At 41.1% G+C, this 15153-nt stretch overlaps 3 protein-coding genes across 5 annotated transcripts in view; 1 reads left to right on the top strand and 2 right to left on the bottom strand.

Annotated features, from left to right (window-relative positions):
- Positions 1 to 3378, bottom strand: part of Alkbh1 (alkB, alkylation repair homolog 1 (E. coli)) — a 35779-nt gene extending 32401 nt beyond the window's left edge. For 2 of the 3 annotated variants that reach the window (XR_001175021.1, XM_013015335.1), the window contains exons 1-2: positions 3162 to 3378; positions 1484 to 1592 (exon numbers count right to left, since the gene is read on the bottom strand). Coding sequence is in view for 2 of the 3 variants with exons in the window: in XM_013015335.1 (XP_012870789.1) it covers positions 1484 to 1592; positions 3162 to 3335 (283 nt within the window). In the remaining variant the exon portion in view is untranslated. The remainder of the gene's footprint in view (positions 1 to 1483; positions 1593 to 3161) is intronic. The other variant, XM_013015348.1, reaches the window with a different exon arrangement.
- A 1-nt stretch (position 3379) lies between these two features.
- Slirp (SRA stem-loop interacting RNA binding protein) lies at positions 3380 to 7643 on the top strand. The gene is made up of 4 exons (XM_013015360.1): positions 3380 to 3522; positions 5529 to 5587; positions 6531 to 6638; positions 7533 to 7643. The coding sequence occupies exons 1-4, from the start codon at positions 3426 to 3428 to the stop codon at positions 7602 to 7604; spliced, it is 336 nt and encodes a 111-aa protein (XP_012870814.1). The 5' UTR covers positions 3380 to 3425; the 3' UTR covers positions 7605 to 7643.
- Snw1 (SNW domain containing 1) overlaps positions 7644 to 15153 on the bottom strand; it is a 34467-nt gene continuing 26957 nt past the window's right edge. The window contains exons 10-14 of the mRNA XM_013015321.1: positions 14318 to 14459; positions 11677 to 11773; positions 9790 to 9907; positions 8400 to 8563; positions 7644 to 8321 (exon numbers count right to left, since the gene is read on the bottom strand). Of these exons, the coding sequence (XP_012870775.1) occupies positions 8123 to 8321; positions 8400 to 8563; positions 9790 to 9907; positions 11677 to 11773; positions 14318 to 14459 (720 nt within the window). The 3' untranslated portion in view covers positions 7644 to 8122. The remainder of the gene's footprint in view (positions 8322 to 8399; positions 8564 to 9789; positions 9908 to 11676; positions 11774 to 14317; positions 14460 to 15153) is intronic.

Here is a 15153-nt window from a genome sequence, read left to right as displayed (position 1 = left end):
TGGAAGTGGCGCTGTGGCTCAAGTGGTAGAGCGCTAGCCTTGAGCTGAAGAGCTGAGGGACAGCGCCCAGGCCCAGAGTTCAGGCCCCATGACCGGACCAAAAAAAAAACAAAACCAAAAAAACCCCACTGCTGTTGATGTACATTCTACATTTATTTGCCCAAACTCACAGTGATGCTTTCATATGTAAAAGCTATCATTCAACTATTTCCTTCATAACTTCACATAAGACCAAAGTCTTTTATTGAAGTTTATAAGCTGTTATACTCTCCCACATTAGCAAATATTTTAGTAGTCACACTAACAGGTGTTAGTTAGCACACTCTTAGTCTTGGTTCCTTTTTAAAGATTTCTCTCACTTTTAACTCATATTTGGAATCACAACCAAATGTAAACTTTTGTCTTTTAGAAAAAAAAAACCCAGCTAAATATGGTGACACCTTCCTGTAGTCCAAGCCACTTAGAAGGCTGATGTGAAATGATTACTTGAACACTCAAGTTCTGGACCGGCCTGAGCAACATAGTGCCATCTCATCAACATCAACATCATTACCATCACAACAACAACAAAACAACAAAAAACAAATAGAAAAAGAATGTATATACATGATTATCCAGTTAATAAAACATTTCTGTATCTTCTAAGTCATAACAATCTCTATAACACCATGACCCTTGAAAAAAGTTAAGCTAATATCCATTTTTATTAACACTTATTATCTTATTTCTCTATTTGTAAAGCAAGCTACTTGAACATCATTAAAAACTCTGAACTATTGAATCGATTAGAACTTTTGACCTCATTAACTATAATTATCCTTTCAAAAGTTAAGCCTTGATAGCTGTTATGCTAGTTAACAATTTGTCTGGAATGGTAATTATGAATTATGCTATTATTTAGAGCAATTTTTCTGGCAGAGTAGATGCACAAAAGATGTACTCTGTACCAGGAAGTCCAGAATCAATGTCTATTTTTTTATTTGTTCTGCCACTTTCTGCCACATAAGACATGCACTGCTGACTTTTGCTCTTCAATTAAAACAATGGAAACAATTTAAGGTATGCCAGGGAGTGAAACATTTGTGTTTAGGGGCTGGGAAGGTGGCTCAGTGGTAGAGTGCTTGCCTTGCATGTATGAGGCCCTGGGTTTGATTCCTCAGCACCACATAAGCAGAAAAAGCCGGAAGTGGGGCTGACGCTCAAGTGGTAGAGTGTTAGCCTTGGGCTGAATTGTTGAGGGACAGCACCCAGGCCCAGAGTTCAGGCCCCATGACTGACAAAACAAACAAACAAACACAAAAAACCCCAAAGAAACATTTGTGCTTAGTTTTCCTCATTTGTCTAATATATATATATATGTATATATATGTGTATATAATATATATATGTATATATACTTAATTTTTTTTTGCTCACAGTTCCTTCTGTGAAATTAGAGAAATGATTGAGTAATTTCACTTTCTATGAGGCCAGGGGTACTCACCAGGATAACCTTCAAGTCCATAAGCCCGCCATTTGTTGACTGGCTGAAGTCCTGCTCTGTGAGCATCGTGCTCACTGACTGAGGACACACTTAGCTGAGACCTAACCACCTGGCAGGAAAGAAACAGAGAAAGGCTAAGGCTATTTTGTAGGTCAACCTGGGAACTCTAGATCTCTGAAGAAATTTCTGCTATGGGATAAAACTAAGATTTCTTTTTTTTTTTTTTAGGTCTGGTCGTGGGGCCTGAACTCTGGGCCTGGGTGCTGTCCCTCAGCTCTTCAGCTCAAGGCTAGCACTCTACCACTTGAGCCACAGTACCACTTCCAGCTTTTTCTGCTCAAGAGGCTCATATTTTAAAAACTATGAATGCATTATGATAAAATGTGGGGAAATGGAGTTGAATTAGTCGAGTTTTTGTGAGTCAAGTATTACTCTTAGTGTGCACTTTTTACTGTGTTGTCCTAACAACTTGGAAGGCCATTTTGGCTAACAGGAGTTCTAGACCAATATGAACTTACTGCAATTTTACTGAGAGCTCTAAATTATGCCTGCCCTCATCTTGGACATCAGTAGACAACACCAATGGCCAACTAAGGGATTATATATCCTTATTTGTTAAGTAAGCGTAAAGAAAAATAGAAGCACTTTACAGGTGTGCTTCCTATATATTCCTTTCTCCCTATTTTTCAGATACCCCATTTTCAAAGAGGATATATATATATATATATGTGTGTGTGTGTGGATTTACGCATATTATATATACATATTTTTTTCTCAAAGTGTGTGTGGGGGGGGAGGTTGTCTCAAAATTCTCCCATTGCTTCTTTTTTTTTTTTTTTTAGGTCTGGTCGTGGGGCCTGAACTCTGGGCCTGGGCGCTGTCCCTCAGCTCTTCAGCTCAAGCTAGTACTCTACCACTAGAGCCACAGTGCCATTTCCACTTCCGGTTTTTTCTTTTTGCTTATGTGGTGCTGAGGAATCGAACCCAGGGCCTCATTCATGCAAGGCAAACGCTCTACCACTGAGCCACCTTCCCAGCCCCTCCCATTGCTTCTTTGTGTAAGTCCCAGAGAGGACAGGGAGTAATTTAAATGCGCAACGGCTTAACTAACAATGTCAGATCTCTGTCAAGTTTGGGGATTATCGAGTTTTTTGGGGTTTTTTTGAGGGTGCAGAGGGCTATCCTAATTTCTACGGTTACGTACTTAGTGATTTTATTCAAAATAGAGCTGTGGGACGGGCGCTGGTGGCTCACACCAGTCATCCCAGCTACCCAGGAGGCTGAGATCCGAGGATCGCGATTCAAAGCCAGCGCGGGCAGGAAAGTCCGTGAGCCTTATCTCCAATGAGCCACCAGAAAACCGGAAGTGGCGCTGTGGCTCAAGTGGTAGAGCGCTCGCCTTGAGCTAAAGAGCTGAGGGACAGCGCCTAGGCCCAGAGTTCAAGCCCCATGACCGACAAAAAAGAAAAAGAAACTTCAACATAGAGCCGTGTACCCGAGGAAGCGCACACACCACTTCCCAGGGTTTTCGGGCCGAGGCCTTGGCCTTGCGGAGGCGGCCTGTGCACAGCCGGCCCGCGCCCTGGGAAGGCGGGGGCGCCCGGCGGGAGCGTCCGGAGGCCCCTTCCGGGGCGGGACGACGCGCCGCGCCGCACGGCCGCGCTCTCGCAGTCCGTACCTTGGAGGCACTGGGACCCGTGCCGCGGGCCGCCGAGAAGTCGATGACTCCTCCCAGGTCTCCAGTCCCGGGCCGGCTCTGCCTGTAGAAGCGGAACAGTTTCCGAAAGGCGTCCTCTCCGGGTTCTGTCGCCAGCGCTGCCACAGGACCCACGACGGCCGCCATCTTCCCCATCTCGGAGCCTGGACCACCTGGCCCGGAAGCAGATCTCCGAGGAGTTCTTCCGGGGTCGCGACCTGAGGTCACACGGGAGCGCCTCTCAAGATGTCAGCCTCGGCCGTGCGCGGTGCCGCGACGCTGCGCGCCACCCTGGGGCGGCCGGTTGCGTTTGTCAGGAAAATCCCCTGGACGGCGGCGGCTAGTGAGTGCTGGGGACCGGGAGGGGCGCGGCCCGCAGAGCCAGCCGGTGGCGCCCGGGCCGGCCCAGGGCCGCGGAGGACGCTGGCGTGCAGTAACCGGTGTCCCCGGGTCGCGGAGTCCCGGGCCGCCTCCTGCCGTCTCGGAGTGGGGAGGTGTGCGGGTCATTTGACAGGGAGGCACCCCAAGCCTGTTGAGGTTGAAAACCGTGTGAAGTCTCCCCAGGTGCAGCTACCTGAAGCCAGTCTGCCTGGGTGAGAATCCGAGCGCAGCCATTCGCACAACTGAAAGCAGTTCGCCCCCGTGCTTCAGTTTAATCGTTTAAAAACTGTAATCATGAATACGGGCCTCATACCGTTGTGGACAGGATTAAATGCACTTGCCCATAAAACTTCCTGATTTGTACTAGAGAATAACTTAAGCCCCTGGGCGTGTTGTAAGGAAACTCAGTCGCTAGAAACAGAGAAGCCAGCACTTAAGAGGCCCAGTTATGAGTCTTTATTAGAGAGAGAGGGACGGGGGAGAGGGAAAGAAAGGCAGGGTGGGTGGGAGGCAGGAGTTGGGGAGAGGAGAGGGAGTGACTGGACTGGTGTGTGTGTGTCTGTATCGTCTTTGAGGGCATGCTCCTCAATGGCTTCGTTTCGGTCTTCTAGGCCTCCTAAAGGTTCTGCCGAAGTCTTTGAGGCCTCACAAAGCTAGTACAATGTTTTATATTACAAGAGCCCAATAAAACTATATTCAGTGAAATGTCTCTGGCATGACTCTGGATAGGTATATCCAGGGAAGAGAAAGCTGGGTAACTGTGTCTCACATCTGTAATCCTAGCTATTCTGGAGGTTTGAGATCTGAGGATCAAATCCAACTCTTACTTGCAATTAACAAGCAAAAAGCTGGAAGATGTGACTCAAGAGGTAGAATACCATCCTTGAGCAGAAAAGCAAAGTGGGAGAGGCCCTGAATTCAGACCCCAATACTGTCATATACATACACAAGGGGAAGAAGAAAAAAAGGGAATCTACAGGATAGGACTGAGAGGATTCATTTTGTTGTTCTGGAGAGTTACTAGGGGCCAGCCATGGGAAATGGCTGGAAAAGTAGTTTTAACCTGCTATAAACTTTTAAGTTATGAAAGACGAAACACTGTTAGGATTATTTAGAGCTGTTACGCTAAAATACCCTGGATTATAATCATTTTTCTTTCTTTTTTTTTTTTTTGGGTCCAGTCGTGGGGCCTGAACTCTGGGCCTGGGCGCTGTCCCTCAGCTCTTCAGCTCAAGGCTAGTGCTCTACCACTTGAGCCACAGCTCCACTTCAGCTTTTTTCTTTTTGCTTATGTGGTGCTGAGGAATCGAACCCAGGGCCTCATGCATGCAAGGCAAGCGCTCTACCACTGAGCCACCTTCCCAGCCCCGATCATTTTTCTTTTGTATGATCTGCTCTCAGGGATTATAATTGACATACCCAGCACAGCATGCACTATGATGAAAACACTCAATATTTGCTTAGTATGAAGACTGCAGCTAGTTTAGTAATTTATTCATCCATATTTCCAGGCAATAACTAAGTCTGCTACTTTACAGCAGTATAATCAGTCTGGTAGCTGTTTGCTTAGTTTTAAGGCCAAGGAAATGCAAAATAGTTCCTGTCTTCAAGAAATCTGAGGATATCTGGGTATTGTTGGCTCACGCCTGTAATCCTAGCTGATCAGGAGGCTGAGATCTGAGGCTCGATGTTGAAAGCCAGCTTGGGCAAGAAAGTCTGTGAGACTATTATGTCTAATTAAACACCAAAAAATTGGAAGTAGAGCTATGCCTCAAGTGGTAGAGCACTAGCCTTGAGCACAAAAACTCAGAGCACAAAAATAGCACCCAGGCTCAGAGTTCAAGCTCTAGGACTGGAGAACAAAAAAAAAAGAAATCTGGGGCCTGTAGGACCTCTTTGGGTTTTATCTATAATCTGGTTTAGAGAACTCAAATATATTTCTTGATTTATTTTTTCCCCTTTGAACAGATGAGTTACGAGAACACTTTGCACAGTTTGGTCATATACGGAAGTGCATTATACCTTTTGTAAGTATTATTTTTAAAAATTCTATTGGGAGCTGGAAGCTTGGGGATAGAGTACTTGTCTAGCATGTACAGGGCACTGGGTTCAATCCCCAGTGTTGCAAATAAAGATAAAAAAATATTGTTATCCTTGAATTCTTAATTTTTTAAATGAAAACATAAAAATATGTTAACATCTAATGGAATGAAGGTTTGCTTAATGGCTAAACATACATATTATTTTATAGGGGGGCACAGATTAGCTGGGTCCTCTGCTTGATCTCACATAGCTGTGGTCTAGCTTTTGTCCATGTAGCAGTTTGCTTCACAAGAAGCTCAAATATGGGGGGGTGGGGGAGAGGATGGGAAGGAGACAAAGGAGGAGGCTGCAATGCTTGATAAGAAATGTACTTATTATCTTGCCCATGTAATTGTAACCCCTCTGTACAGTATTTTCACAATAAAAATTAAAAAAAAAAAGCTCAAATAGGGAAAGACAGAATTTCTTTCAACTGTAGAACTGAGGTCCCTGCCTTTTTATATTTTAGCTTTAAGTTTTCTACTAGGGGCTTCTTTTAGCTCCTCAGGATGATCTGCAGTTCTTTGTGACCTGCCTCCTCTGTGATCTCCCATGCCCCATGTCAGCTTGCTTCTCTTTAGAGGCTCAGCTTTTCTAGTTCCTAGGAATTAGGAGGTAAGAAAGAAATAAGCAGAATGCTTTAGCAACCATTTCCACTATGACTGCATCTAGAATGAGAGGAAATTCATTATTCATCATTGGCAGTAGAAAAACAGGACTAACACTAGGAGTTAGCCTTGAATAACTAGGACAAATATGTATTAACAGGATGACGATTATTAATATCTTTAGTATGATTTTGGCAAATGAAAATGTTGATAGTTTGAGTTGGAGCTCATGAAAATTTCAAATTCATGATTAACCTTTTTTTAAATTTTGAACTGTTAGGACAGAGAGACTGGCTTTCACAAAGGTCTGGGTTGGATTCAGTTTTCTTCAGCAGAAGAACTTCAGAATGCAATACAACAGGAAAATCATATTATTGATGGAGTAAAGGTAAGTCTGTCTTGCTTTCTTTAATGTTTGTTAAAGTGGTGGTGGTTATAGAAGGTCTGGGAAGTACAGAAGACCGTTTTTGTTGCTGGGCTATAAGCCTCTAACCTCATGTATGCTAAGATACACCCAACAGCTGGAAGACCCATACATGGTTAGCAAGGCGTATGTACTACAGAACTGTGCAAACAGTAGACCAGACCAACTTAGGTTGAAATCTTGGTTTTTCCATTTACCATGTGATCTTGGCTATACGGGTTTTTTTCTTCTCTGGTCGTGGGGCCTCAACTCTGGGTCTAGGCACTTTCCTCAGCTCAAGGCTAGGGCTCTAGCACTTGAGCCATAGAACCACTTCCACCTTTTTCTACGTATGTGGTGCTGAGGAATCAAACCCAGGGGCTCATGCATGCAAGGCAAGCACTCTACCACTGAGCCACCTTCCCAGCCACGGGTTTATAAATTTTTAACTAAAGTTCAGAACAAGAGACAAATTCTAAGCACTTCAGTTACTAGTACCAAGTCCTTAATAAAAGGGCACTCTTTCTAGACACTGGTGGCTCATACCTATAATCCTGTCTATCAGAAGGCTGAGTGATCGGAGTTTGAAGCTGCGGTAGTAAAGCCCACGAGCCTCTTATCTCCATTTAACAACCAAAACCCCAGAAGTGGAACTGTGGCTCAAATAAGAGAGTTAGCCTTGAGAAAAAAAGCTCAGGGATAGTGTCCAGGCCCTGAGTTTAAGCCCCAGGACCAGCACAAAAACAGGGGGAGAGGGTGTGTGCCTTCTTATATTAAGTGATAATACCCAGTTGTAATGTGTGTGTGGCTTTTTTTTAAAAAAAAAAACAAAAACAACCAATAGTGCCTTGTCTTAAAGTGCTTATTTTTTCTCCCCAGCTCCATGTTCAAGCACAAAGACGAAAAAATTTACAAGGGGATCAAACATCAGATGAAGAAAAATATTTCTGAATAATTATTACTCATTAAATAAAGCAAACAACAATTTTTTCTAAATGTTTTTATTGGAAACAAATAGTTGCACTAAACAAGACCTTATTTTCCCCACTCCAAAGTAAAACAGCACAGTAGGGGGAAAATTCACTTGCTAGCACATTTCCAAAATGTGAACACCCTCATTGTGATTGAGGCAACTTCACTGATAAACAGTCATTCTTAGACAAAATAGACCCCCAGACTACTGACATTACATAAAAGGAAGTGGTCTTGACTGTGTATGTGGGGTGGGGCTGAGTATATTCCCTAAGTGCCAAAAGGTGGGAAAAGCACAAACACAGCCCACTCTTTTAAAAAAAGGAAGTAATTCAAAGTAGCATTTTCAATCCCCCATCTCTCTTAATAAAAAGTAGCACTGGGATCTGGCACCCAGATTTGGTTTTTATCCTGATCGTTTACAAACTGTATTGGCCCCCAAGACTCCTATCATTGGGGTTATGGACAAAGTTCATTGAGTGGGAAAAGAGGAGTATCTATTCCTTCCTCCTCTTCTTGCCTTCATGCTCATGTTCCTTGGGTCGGCTGCTATCTGAGGGTCTTTTAGAGCCACCGTGCTGTTTAGCTTCTTCCAAAAACTTGTCCAAACCAAAAGGATCTTCCTCAAACTGAACTGGTCCTTCCCGTCCTCTCTGCCTGCGGTCTGAACCAGAAAATTCTTTGTCCGGAACAAACCTAGGGAAAAAGAAAGGATTATGAAATACTTTTGTTTCACTGATATGAATACTGAGACAGGGTTGTGTGCTGTGGTACCTGTTGGTTTTTATTCTGGCTTCTAGGTCATCACCATACATGTCCTTGTCCAGATTTTTACTAGGCCTATAGATACTCTGGGCCATGTCTTTACCACCTCTCCAGGCTTGATCATAAACATTGTAAATTTCATCCTCTCCACCTGCAAATCCACTGTCCATACCCTGTGGAAATATGGATATAAAATAAATGTTTAATTATTATCAAAAGATCAACCTGATTACTCATGAAGAATAAACACTTGTTATAGCTCTCATTAAAAAAAAAAAAACAACCCAAAAACTCAAAAATCTGAACTACAATTTTAAAAAAAGATCTTCATTAAAAAACCCCACAAGTAAGTGTGTGTGTGTGTTTTATTTCCCCATCCTGGGGCTCAAGCTCTGGGCCTGGGCACTGTTGCTGAGCTCCTTTTTGCTCAAAGCCTTGAGCTCTAACTACTTGAACCACTCAGCACTTAAGGCTTTTTCTGATATTAGAGATAAGGGTCTCACAGGCTTACTTGCCTGGGCTGGCTTGGAACCAAGATCCTCAGATCTCAGCCTCTTGATTAGCTAGGATTATAGGCCGAAGCCACTGGTGGCCAGCTAAGATTAAAAAAAGAAAAAAAAAAAGCTTGTTCATGTCTTGTTTAGGTCCTTACCTAGAGGCTTAAACAAAGTACAATTTATCTATGTTGACAATGCAGTCATTACAACTGATAGATCCCAGTGCTATTTTTTATTATGAGAAGCTTCCAGTTTGTTCAGTGTGGCAAAACATTTCTCTTGTCATTTAGAGTTCAAATGTTATATCCCTTAAGTTCCTGAGGGCATCAGAAGATACTATGGCTCTCAGAATTTTAAAATACTTGATGTTTATCAGTGTAACAGAAGACAGTCTTCAAATTATGTGGAGTTTTCATCCTTAAGTCCTTTGGCTCAGGCGGAAAAAAAAGTTTTGGAATCAAGATTTAAAAGATTGTATCTTAATTTATCAATTGTCTAACCTCTAAAGCTGGGCATATAGTAGCTCTTGTCTGTAAGCATAGCTACTCAGGAGGCTTGGATCTGATGGCTTAAGGTCAACCCAGCAGAAAAATCTTCAGGACTCCCTTTTCCAAATAACCAGCAAAAAAAGCAAGGCTGGAGGTGTGCCTCAAATGGCAAAGTGCCAGCTGAGCAAGTGCAAAACCCTGAGTACAAATTGATACTACCAAAAGCCCAAACCAAAAAATTGTAGGCAGTGGTAGTTCATGACTGTAATCCTAGCTATTCAGAAGGCTAAGATCTGAGGATCGTGTTTCAAAGCCAGCCCAGGCCGAAAAGTCTGTGAGGCTCTTATCGCCAATTAACCACGAAGAGGGTCAGGTATTCCTGTAAACACAGAGAGGCTGTTTCTCAACTCATACCTTGGACTGGTTGAAGAGCCTTTGGTCATACTGAACTTCATTTGAGGTTCGAGGATTGGGTACACCAAGAGCAATCACTTCACTGATATCTCGATTTTCGTTTCTCTGCAGTTTTGATCTATTTGAAATACAAGATCATTAATTGAAACTCTTTGCAGACAAGGTGAATATATTAAAATATAACTAATCCCAGAAGCAAAGAAAATGAATACATTATGATGCACCATTACAGAAGGCAATTCTACAATTAGGACTTCCTGGTAGTGCAAAACAGTATCTGAAACTGGTTCTTGTGACATGAAATAATTTAATACAAGCAATTACCTTATAACCATGCCGTTATCCAGGAGGGTTCAGAGGGTTGTGGAAGTGGATAAAAATTGATGCATCATTTGAGGCATTCTCTATAAACCACAATCAACTCTTTTACCTAACTACATTTAGTTTGTATTAGACATTCGAATTAATTCCTCTGATGGTTTAGTATAAATGAAATCTATATCCTAATGAAACCTAGTGATTGCCATCAGCCATTTTACTGGAAATTCCGATCTTAAAGTAATTTTCACAATTTAATTTTTATCCAAACCACTTATTTATAGCTTTTCTATGTTATCATTTCTCAAGCTGGTCTTATACTCTTGATCCTCTTAACTTTCCAAGTTGCTAGAATTACAGGTATGTGTTAATATGCCTGATTAACTTCACTAGTTTTAAGTGCCCAATTTATTTACAAGGTCATATTTGAATTTTATAAAAATGTCCATTAATTGAATACTTTCACACTTCATTCTTCTTGTATATTGTAGATTTGCTCAAATCTCTGCATTGCTTCTCTGCTTCCTCTGACTACACTTATGCAGGGATATAAAATGTACCAATTAAATCAGCAGGTATGATTTAAGATAAGAAAATGTATCAGTTCCTAGGATGATCAGAGCATGAAAAACTATGTATTTGGAAAGAAAATGATGCATATTTGCATTTAATTTTCACTCAGAATCTTACCTTCATACTACAGTATTTTCCCAACTTTTGAGGCACTGCAGTCCTCAGACTTCAGTGAATCACAATCTTCCCCAATTCCTATTTTGTCCCCAATACATGCCTCTAGTTTGTTTCATATCACTATGTATGTCTTAAGGATGCTTGGACATTTTCACTAGTTATTTTACATACATTGTCCCTCTGAATTTTAAGTTCAACTTCTTATGAGATGGCTGAATCTTATTTCTTAGAAAACCTAGTCTTCACCCATATAATTAGGCCTACTACTTCTGCATATAAAGGGATGTGAATAAATGTTTGACAGCATATTTCCTGTATGAAGGCACGTGAAACGTGATCATTTGTCTGACCACTGGAACAGTTTCATTCACTGCTTCCTTCTCACAAAGATGTTTTTGGTTCCCTTATCCATATCACCCTCATTCTCAATTCTAACTTACTATACATAAAGTTATGGAAGAAAAGTTTATTTGTAGGAAGTCATTTCTCCTAAGACAAAATACTTAAAAATAACAAAATAGGTAATTTTATTAAGTTACCAAGCTAAAGAGGAAAAGGGAAAAAAAGCAAAACTGTTATTAGTGGACAAACACTACTCCAGAAGATAGCAAAAGGGGGCTGGGAAGGTGGCTCAGTGGTAGAGCGCTTGCCTTGCATGCCTGAGGCCCTGGGTTTGATTTTCAGCACAGCATAAGCAAAAAGAAAAAAGCCGGAAGTTGTGCTGTGGCTCAAGTGGTAGAGCACTAGCTTTGAGCTGAATTGCTGAGGGACAGCGCCCAGGCCCAGAGTTCAGGTCTCACAACCCGCCCCCCCCCCAAAAAAAAGAAGATAGCAAAAGGCTGCTCTTTGTAATTTTTATTTACATCAACTAGCACCTACCTCTTATCAGGAGCTGCCCTGGAGAGATTCCGGTCATGCTGTCTCTCTTTTCGCCTATCATGCCGGATCTCATCTCTCTCACGTGCCTCCCCATCCTCTGTGTGGACAAAGGGAAAATTTACTTCATCACTGTACTATCCATTAATATTCTTCACATGCCAATATTTTTTAACGTCAAATAGAAAATTCTATGTACTTTTCTTTTTGATGTGTTCTTTTTTTATAATGTTTTTTATTGTGAAAATACCATACAGAGGGGTTACAATTACATGAGCAAGGTAATGAGTACATTTCTTATCAAGCCTCCTTTGTTTTCCCCCTACCATCCTTGCCCTCCCATCTCCCTACATCCCTCACTCCCTGCTCCACCCTGCCAAAGTTGTAAAATTCGTTTTTCAACATAGCATCTTGTACATCTCATTGTTGCAATGGGTTCACCTGTATCCCTTTTAAACAATTTGTTTTTTCCTTTCCCCAAATTATACCAACATCAAATACAGTGAAGGAGGTTATACCAGGGGGAGAGACATACAAAGCAACAACAACAAAAAAATCACCTTATGTTAGAAACAATAGCAAGAAAGAAAAAAACCACTTGTACATACTAACCACACAGTATGAACTGAAAAAGAATGAGTAATTGTATTAGGCTAGTATATGATAATAAACAGCATTCTCCACAAATTTCTTGAATATACAATACAGACCACTAAATAAAGCCAGACTAAAGCATAATGGTAGATTTAATTAGAAAATACATTAGCCTACAAGATACAAAACCCGGGCTGGGAAGGGGGCTCAGTGGTAGAGCGCTTGCCTTGCATGCCTGAGGCCCTGGGTTCGATTCCTCAGTACCACATAAGCAAAAAAAAAAAAAAGAAGATACAAAACCCTTATTTAGGAAAAAGGAAACTGACTCAGTGGAGATCTCATTTCTCTTTCTAAATTTTAAGTAACCTAAAATAGAAAAAAAATCAAGGCTATTAGTAATAATATAATTAATAATAATGAGTAATAATTAAAGTGATTTTAAAAGTATAGTGGTATCTCCATACCTACTAGGGATTGGTTCTAGTTCCCTCACTCCCCCTGCAGATACCCCCTACACCTGCAGATACCTCATTCTATGATGTTAAAGTCCCTCATATAAAATGGAGTATTTGTATTAACCTATACTTAATATATGCAATATAATATAATGCTACATAAAAGCTATGTAATGATTAGGTATTTTATATGGCTTAAGAGAGTGAAGATTTTGGGGAAAATTTCTGTACTATTTTGGCAATTTCCCCCTCAGTATTTTCAATCTACTTTTGACTCATGAGAACAGAGGGCCAACTATATACTACTCAGAACATTTGGAATTTCTAGTATAGCCCCAAATTAAAGACCAACCTTAAAAAATAAACATTAACTTTCTATTAGTACTTCAGCTTAAGGTAAGATTATACACTGTACCCCCTTCTTACAATTCTGAAATATCTACATTTTCTTTATATGTACTGAACTACTCTTCTATGCAATAAAAACAAGCATAAGACAGGCACTGGTGGCTCATGTCTATAATCCTAGCTACTCCAGTGGCTGAGATCTGAGGATTGTGGTTCAAAGCCAGCATACACAGGAAAGTCTGTGTGACTCTTATCTCTGAAAAACCACCAGAAAACTGAAAGTGGCGCTGTGGTGCAAGTGGTAGAGCATTATCCTTGAGCTGAAGAGCTGAGGGACAACGCCCAGGCCCAGAGTTCAAGCCCCACGACTGACCAAAAAAACACGCCAAAAACAATAATGACTAAGCATAAAAACAAGGAGATTTTCTAAAATGAGCTACATCTCTCTTTGCTTCCCAGCCCCATTAGAGGAGCAGTCAGTCTTTCTCATCACATGTACTGCCATGATGCACTGTACTGCCACAGGTCCAAGGCAAGGATGTCAGAGGCAATGGATTGACCACAAGATAAAGATAATGAATAGTACCAGAGGTGCCACAAAACAGGACAGCAAAGAAAACTAGTAAGCAATGCACTGGCTGAATCAAGACCCAAGGCAGGTAAACCACACAATAAAGGAATGTGCGTCACGGCATTTCTGCAAGGAACCATGCCCCTTCTTCAACACACACACACACACAGACACACAGACACAGACACACATACACACAGACACACACACATACACACACACGGAACCATGCCCCTTCTTCAACACACAGACACACACACAGTTTTTTGGTTGGTTGTAGAACAATGCCTTCTTCATGTCATATCACACACACACACCACACACACACACACACACACACACACACACACACACACACACACACACACACACACACACAGACAGTTTTTTGGTTGGTTATGGGATTTGAATTCTGGTCCTGGGGGTTGTCCCTGAGCTCTTCAGCTCAAGGCAAGTGGTCTACCACCTGAGCCACAGCGTCACTATACAATTATATTTTTTAAGGAAATTTTGGGGTTATTTGTTTTGGCAGTATATATACTTCTGCAATATAGCAAGTACTCAATAAATATTTTCTAGCAAATGAGTAAGAAGTATTCAGAAAATGAATACATATATATCCATAAATGAGATATATATTCTTCACAGAATAAATTTCACAATTAGAATGCTATACCTTTTTCCACATGGGTTTTGATCCCAGCTCTCCTCTCCCTGGCTTTTTGGGCCATCTCTCTAAGTTTCTCTTCATGTTTCTCTTTTTCTTTTTGAGCCATCTTTCTTTCTACTTGGGCACGTGTTTCCACAGCTTCCCGAGCCTGTTAGTAAAATGAAGTGTTAATCAGGACACTATATGGGAAATATGTGCAGCTATCATGTATCTACCCAACGAAAGTCTAGCTTGCAAAAGCAATGAAAAAGAATTCCCACTTGTTATTGCTGAGTAAGATGATAAGGTATCCTGCCTAGAAATTCTTTTTACTCTGTGGAATGTTTTAGTGATTGAAACTGTAGTAAGCCCAATTTAAAAAACTGTTTTGCTACAAAGCAACCTGTCTGAATAAACATGACAATTTAAAACCTTAGTATGCACTTGAGATGGATTTTTATGAAGGCTTTATGATACAGATGATGTACTTTATGTCCTAAATGCATGCCATTCTAGGCCATATGAGCCTGAAGGTCATATACTAATAATACCATATAGCTACCACATATAATATTAATAGCTGATACCACAAGTGCTTTTTAATGAAGCACTCAATTAATGAGAATGGTTATCTACCCTTCTTTGCAAATACCCTTTTAGGGACACATATACCTAAACTACAGGATATTTATAAAATGTAGAACAGAATTTACTCTCTTCACAAAATAGAAGAAACAGCCTAGGGAAACATTCTGACATATACTTATATGGTACAGGGATGGTATGTGTAACAAATACAAAGGCTAAGACAATGTATACAGCTTAAACTAGTACCTGCAGTTTTTAGCACATATACAAGAAGT

The sequence above is a fragment of the Dipodomys ordii genome, unplaced genomic scaffold (assembly GCF_000151885.1).
Source record: "Dipodomys ordii isolate 6190 unplaced genomic scaffold, Dord_2.0 Scaffold2, whole genome shotgun sequence".
Classification (NCBI taxonomy): domain Eukaryota; kingdom Metazoa; phylum Chordata; class Mammalia; order Rodentia; family Heteromyidae; genus Dipodomys; species Dipodomys ordii.
The sequence above is the reverse complement of the archived record's forward strand: the minus strand, read 5'-3'. Positions and strand labels throughout refer to the sequence as shown.

Excerpts from the sequence above, each read along its gene's own strand:
- Slirp (XM_013015360.1), top strand. The coding sequence starts at position 3,426 with ATGTCAGCCTCGGCCGTGCGCGGTGCCGCGACGCTGCGCGCCACCCTG. Across the intron at positions 3,523-5,528 it reads CCCCTGGACGGCGGCGGCTA|ATGAGTTACGAGAACACTTT; the intron begins GTGAGTGCTGGG and ends CCCTTTGAACAG. Across the intron at positions 5,588-6,530 it reads GGAAGTGCATTATACCTTTT|GACAGAGAGACTGGCTTTCA; the intron begins GTAAGTATTATT and ends TTGAACTGTTAG.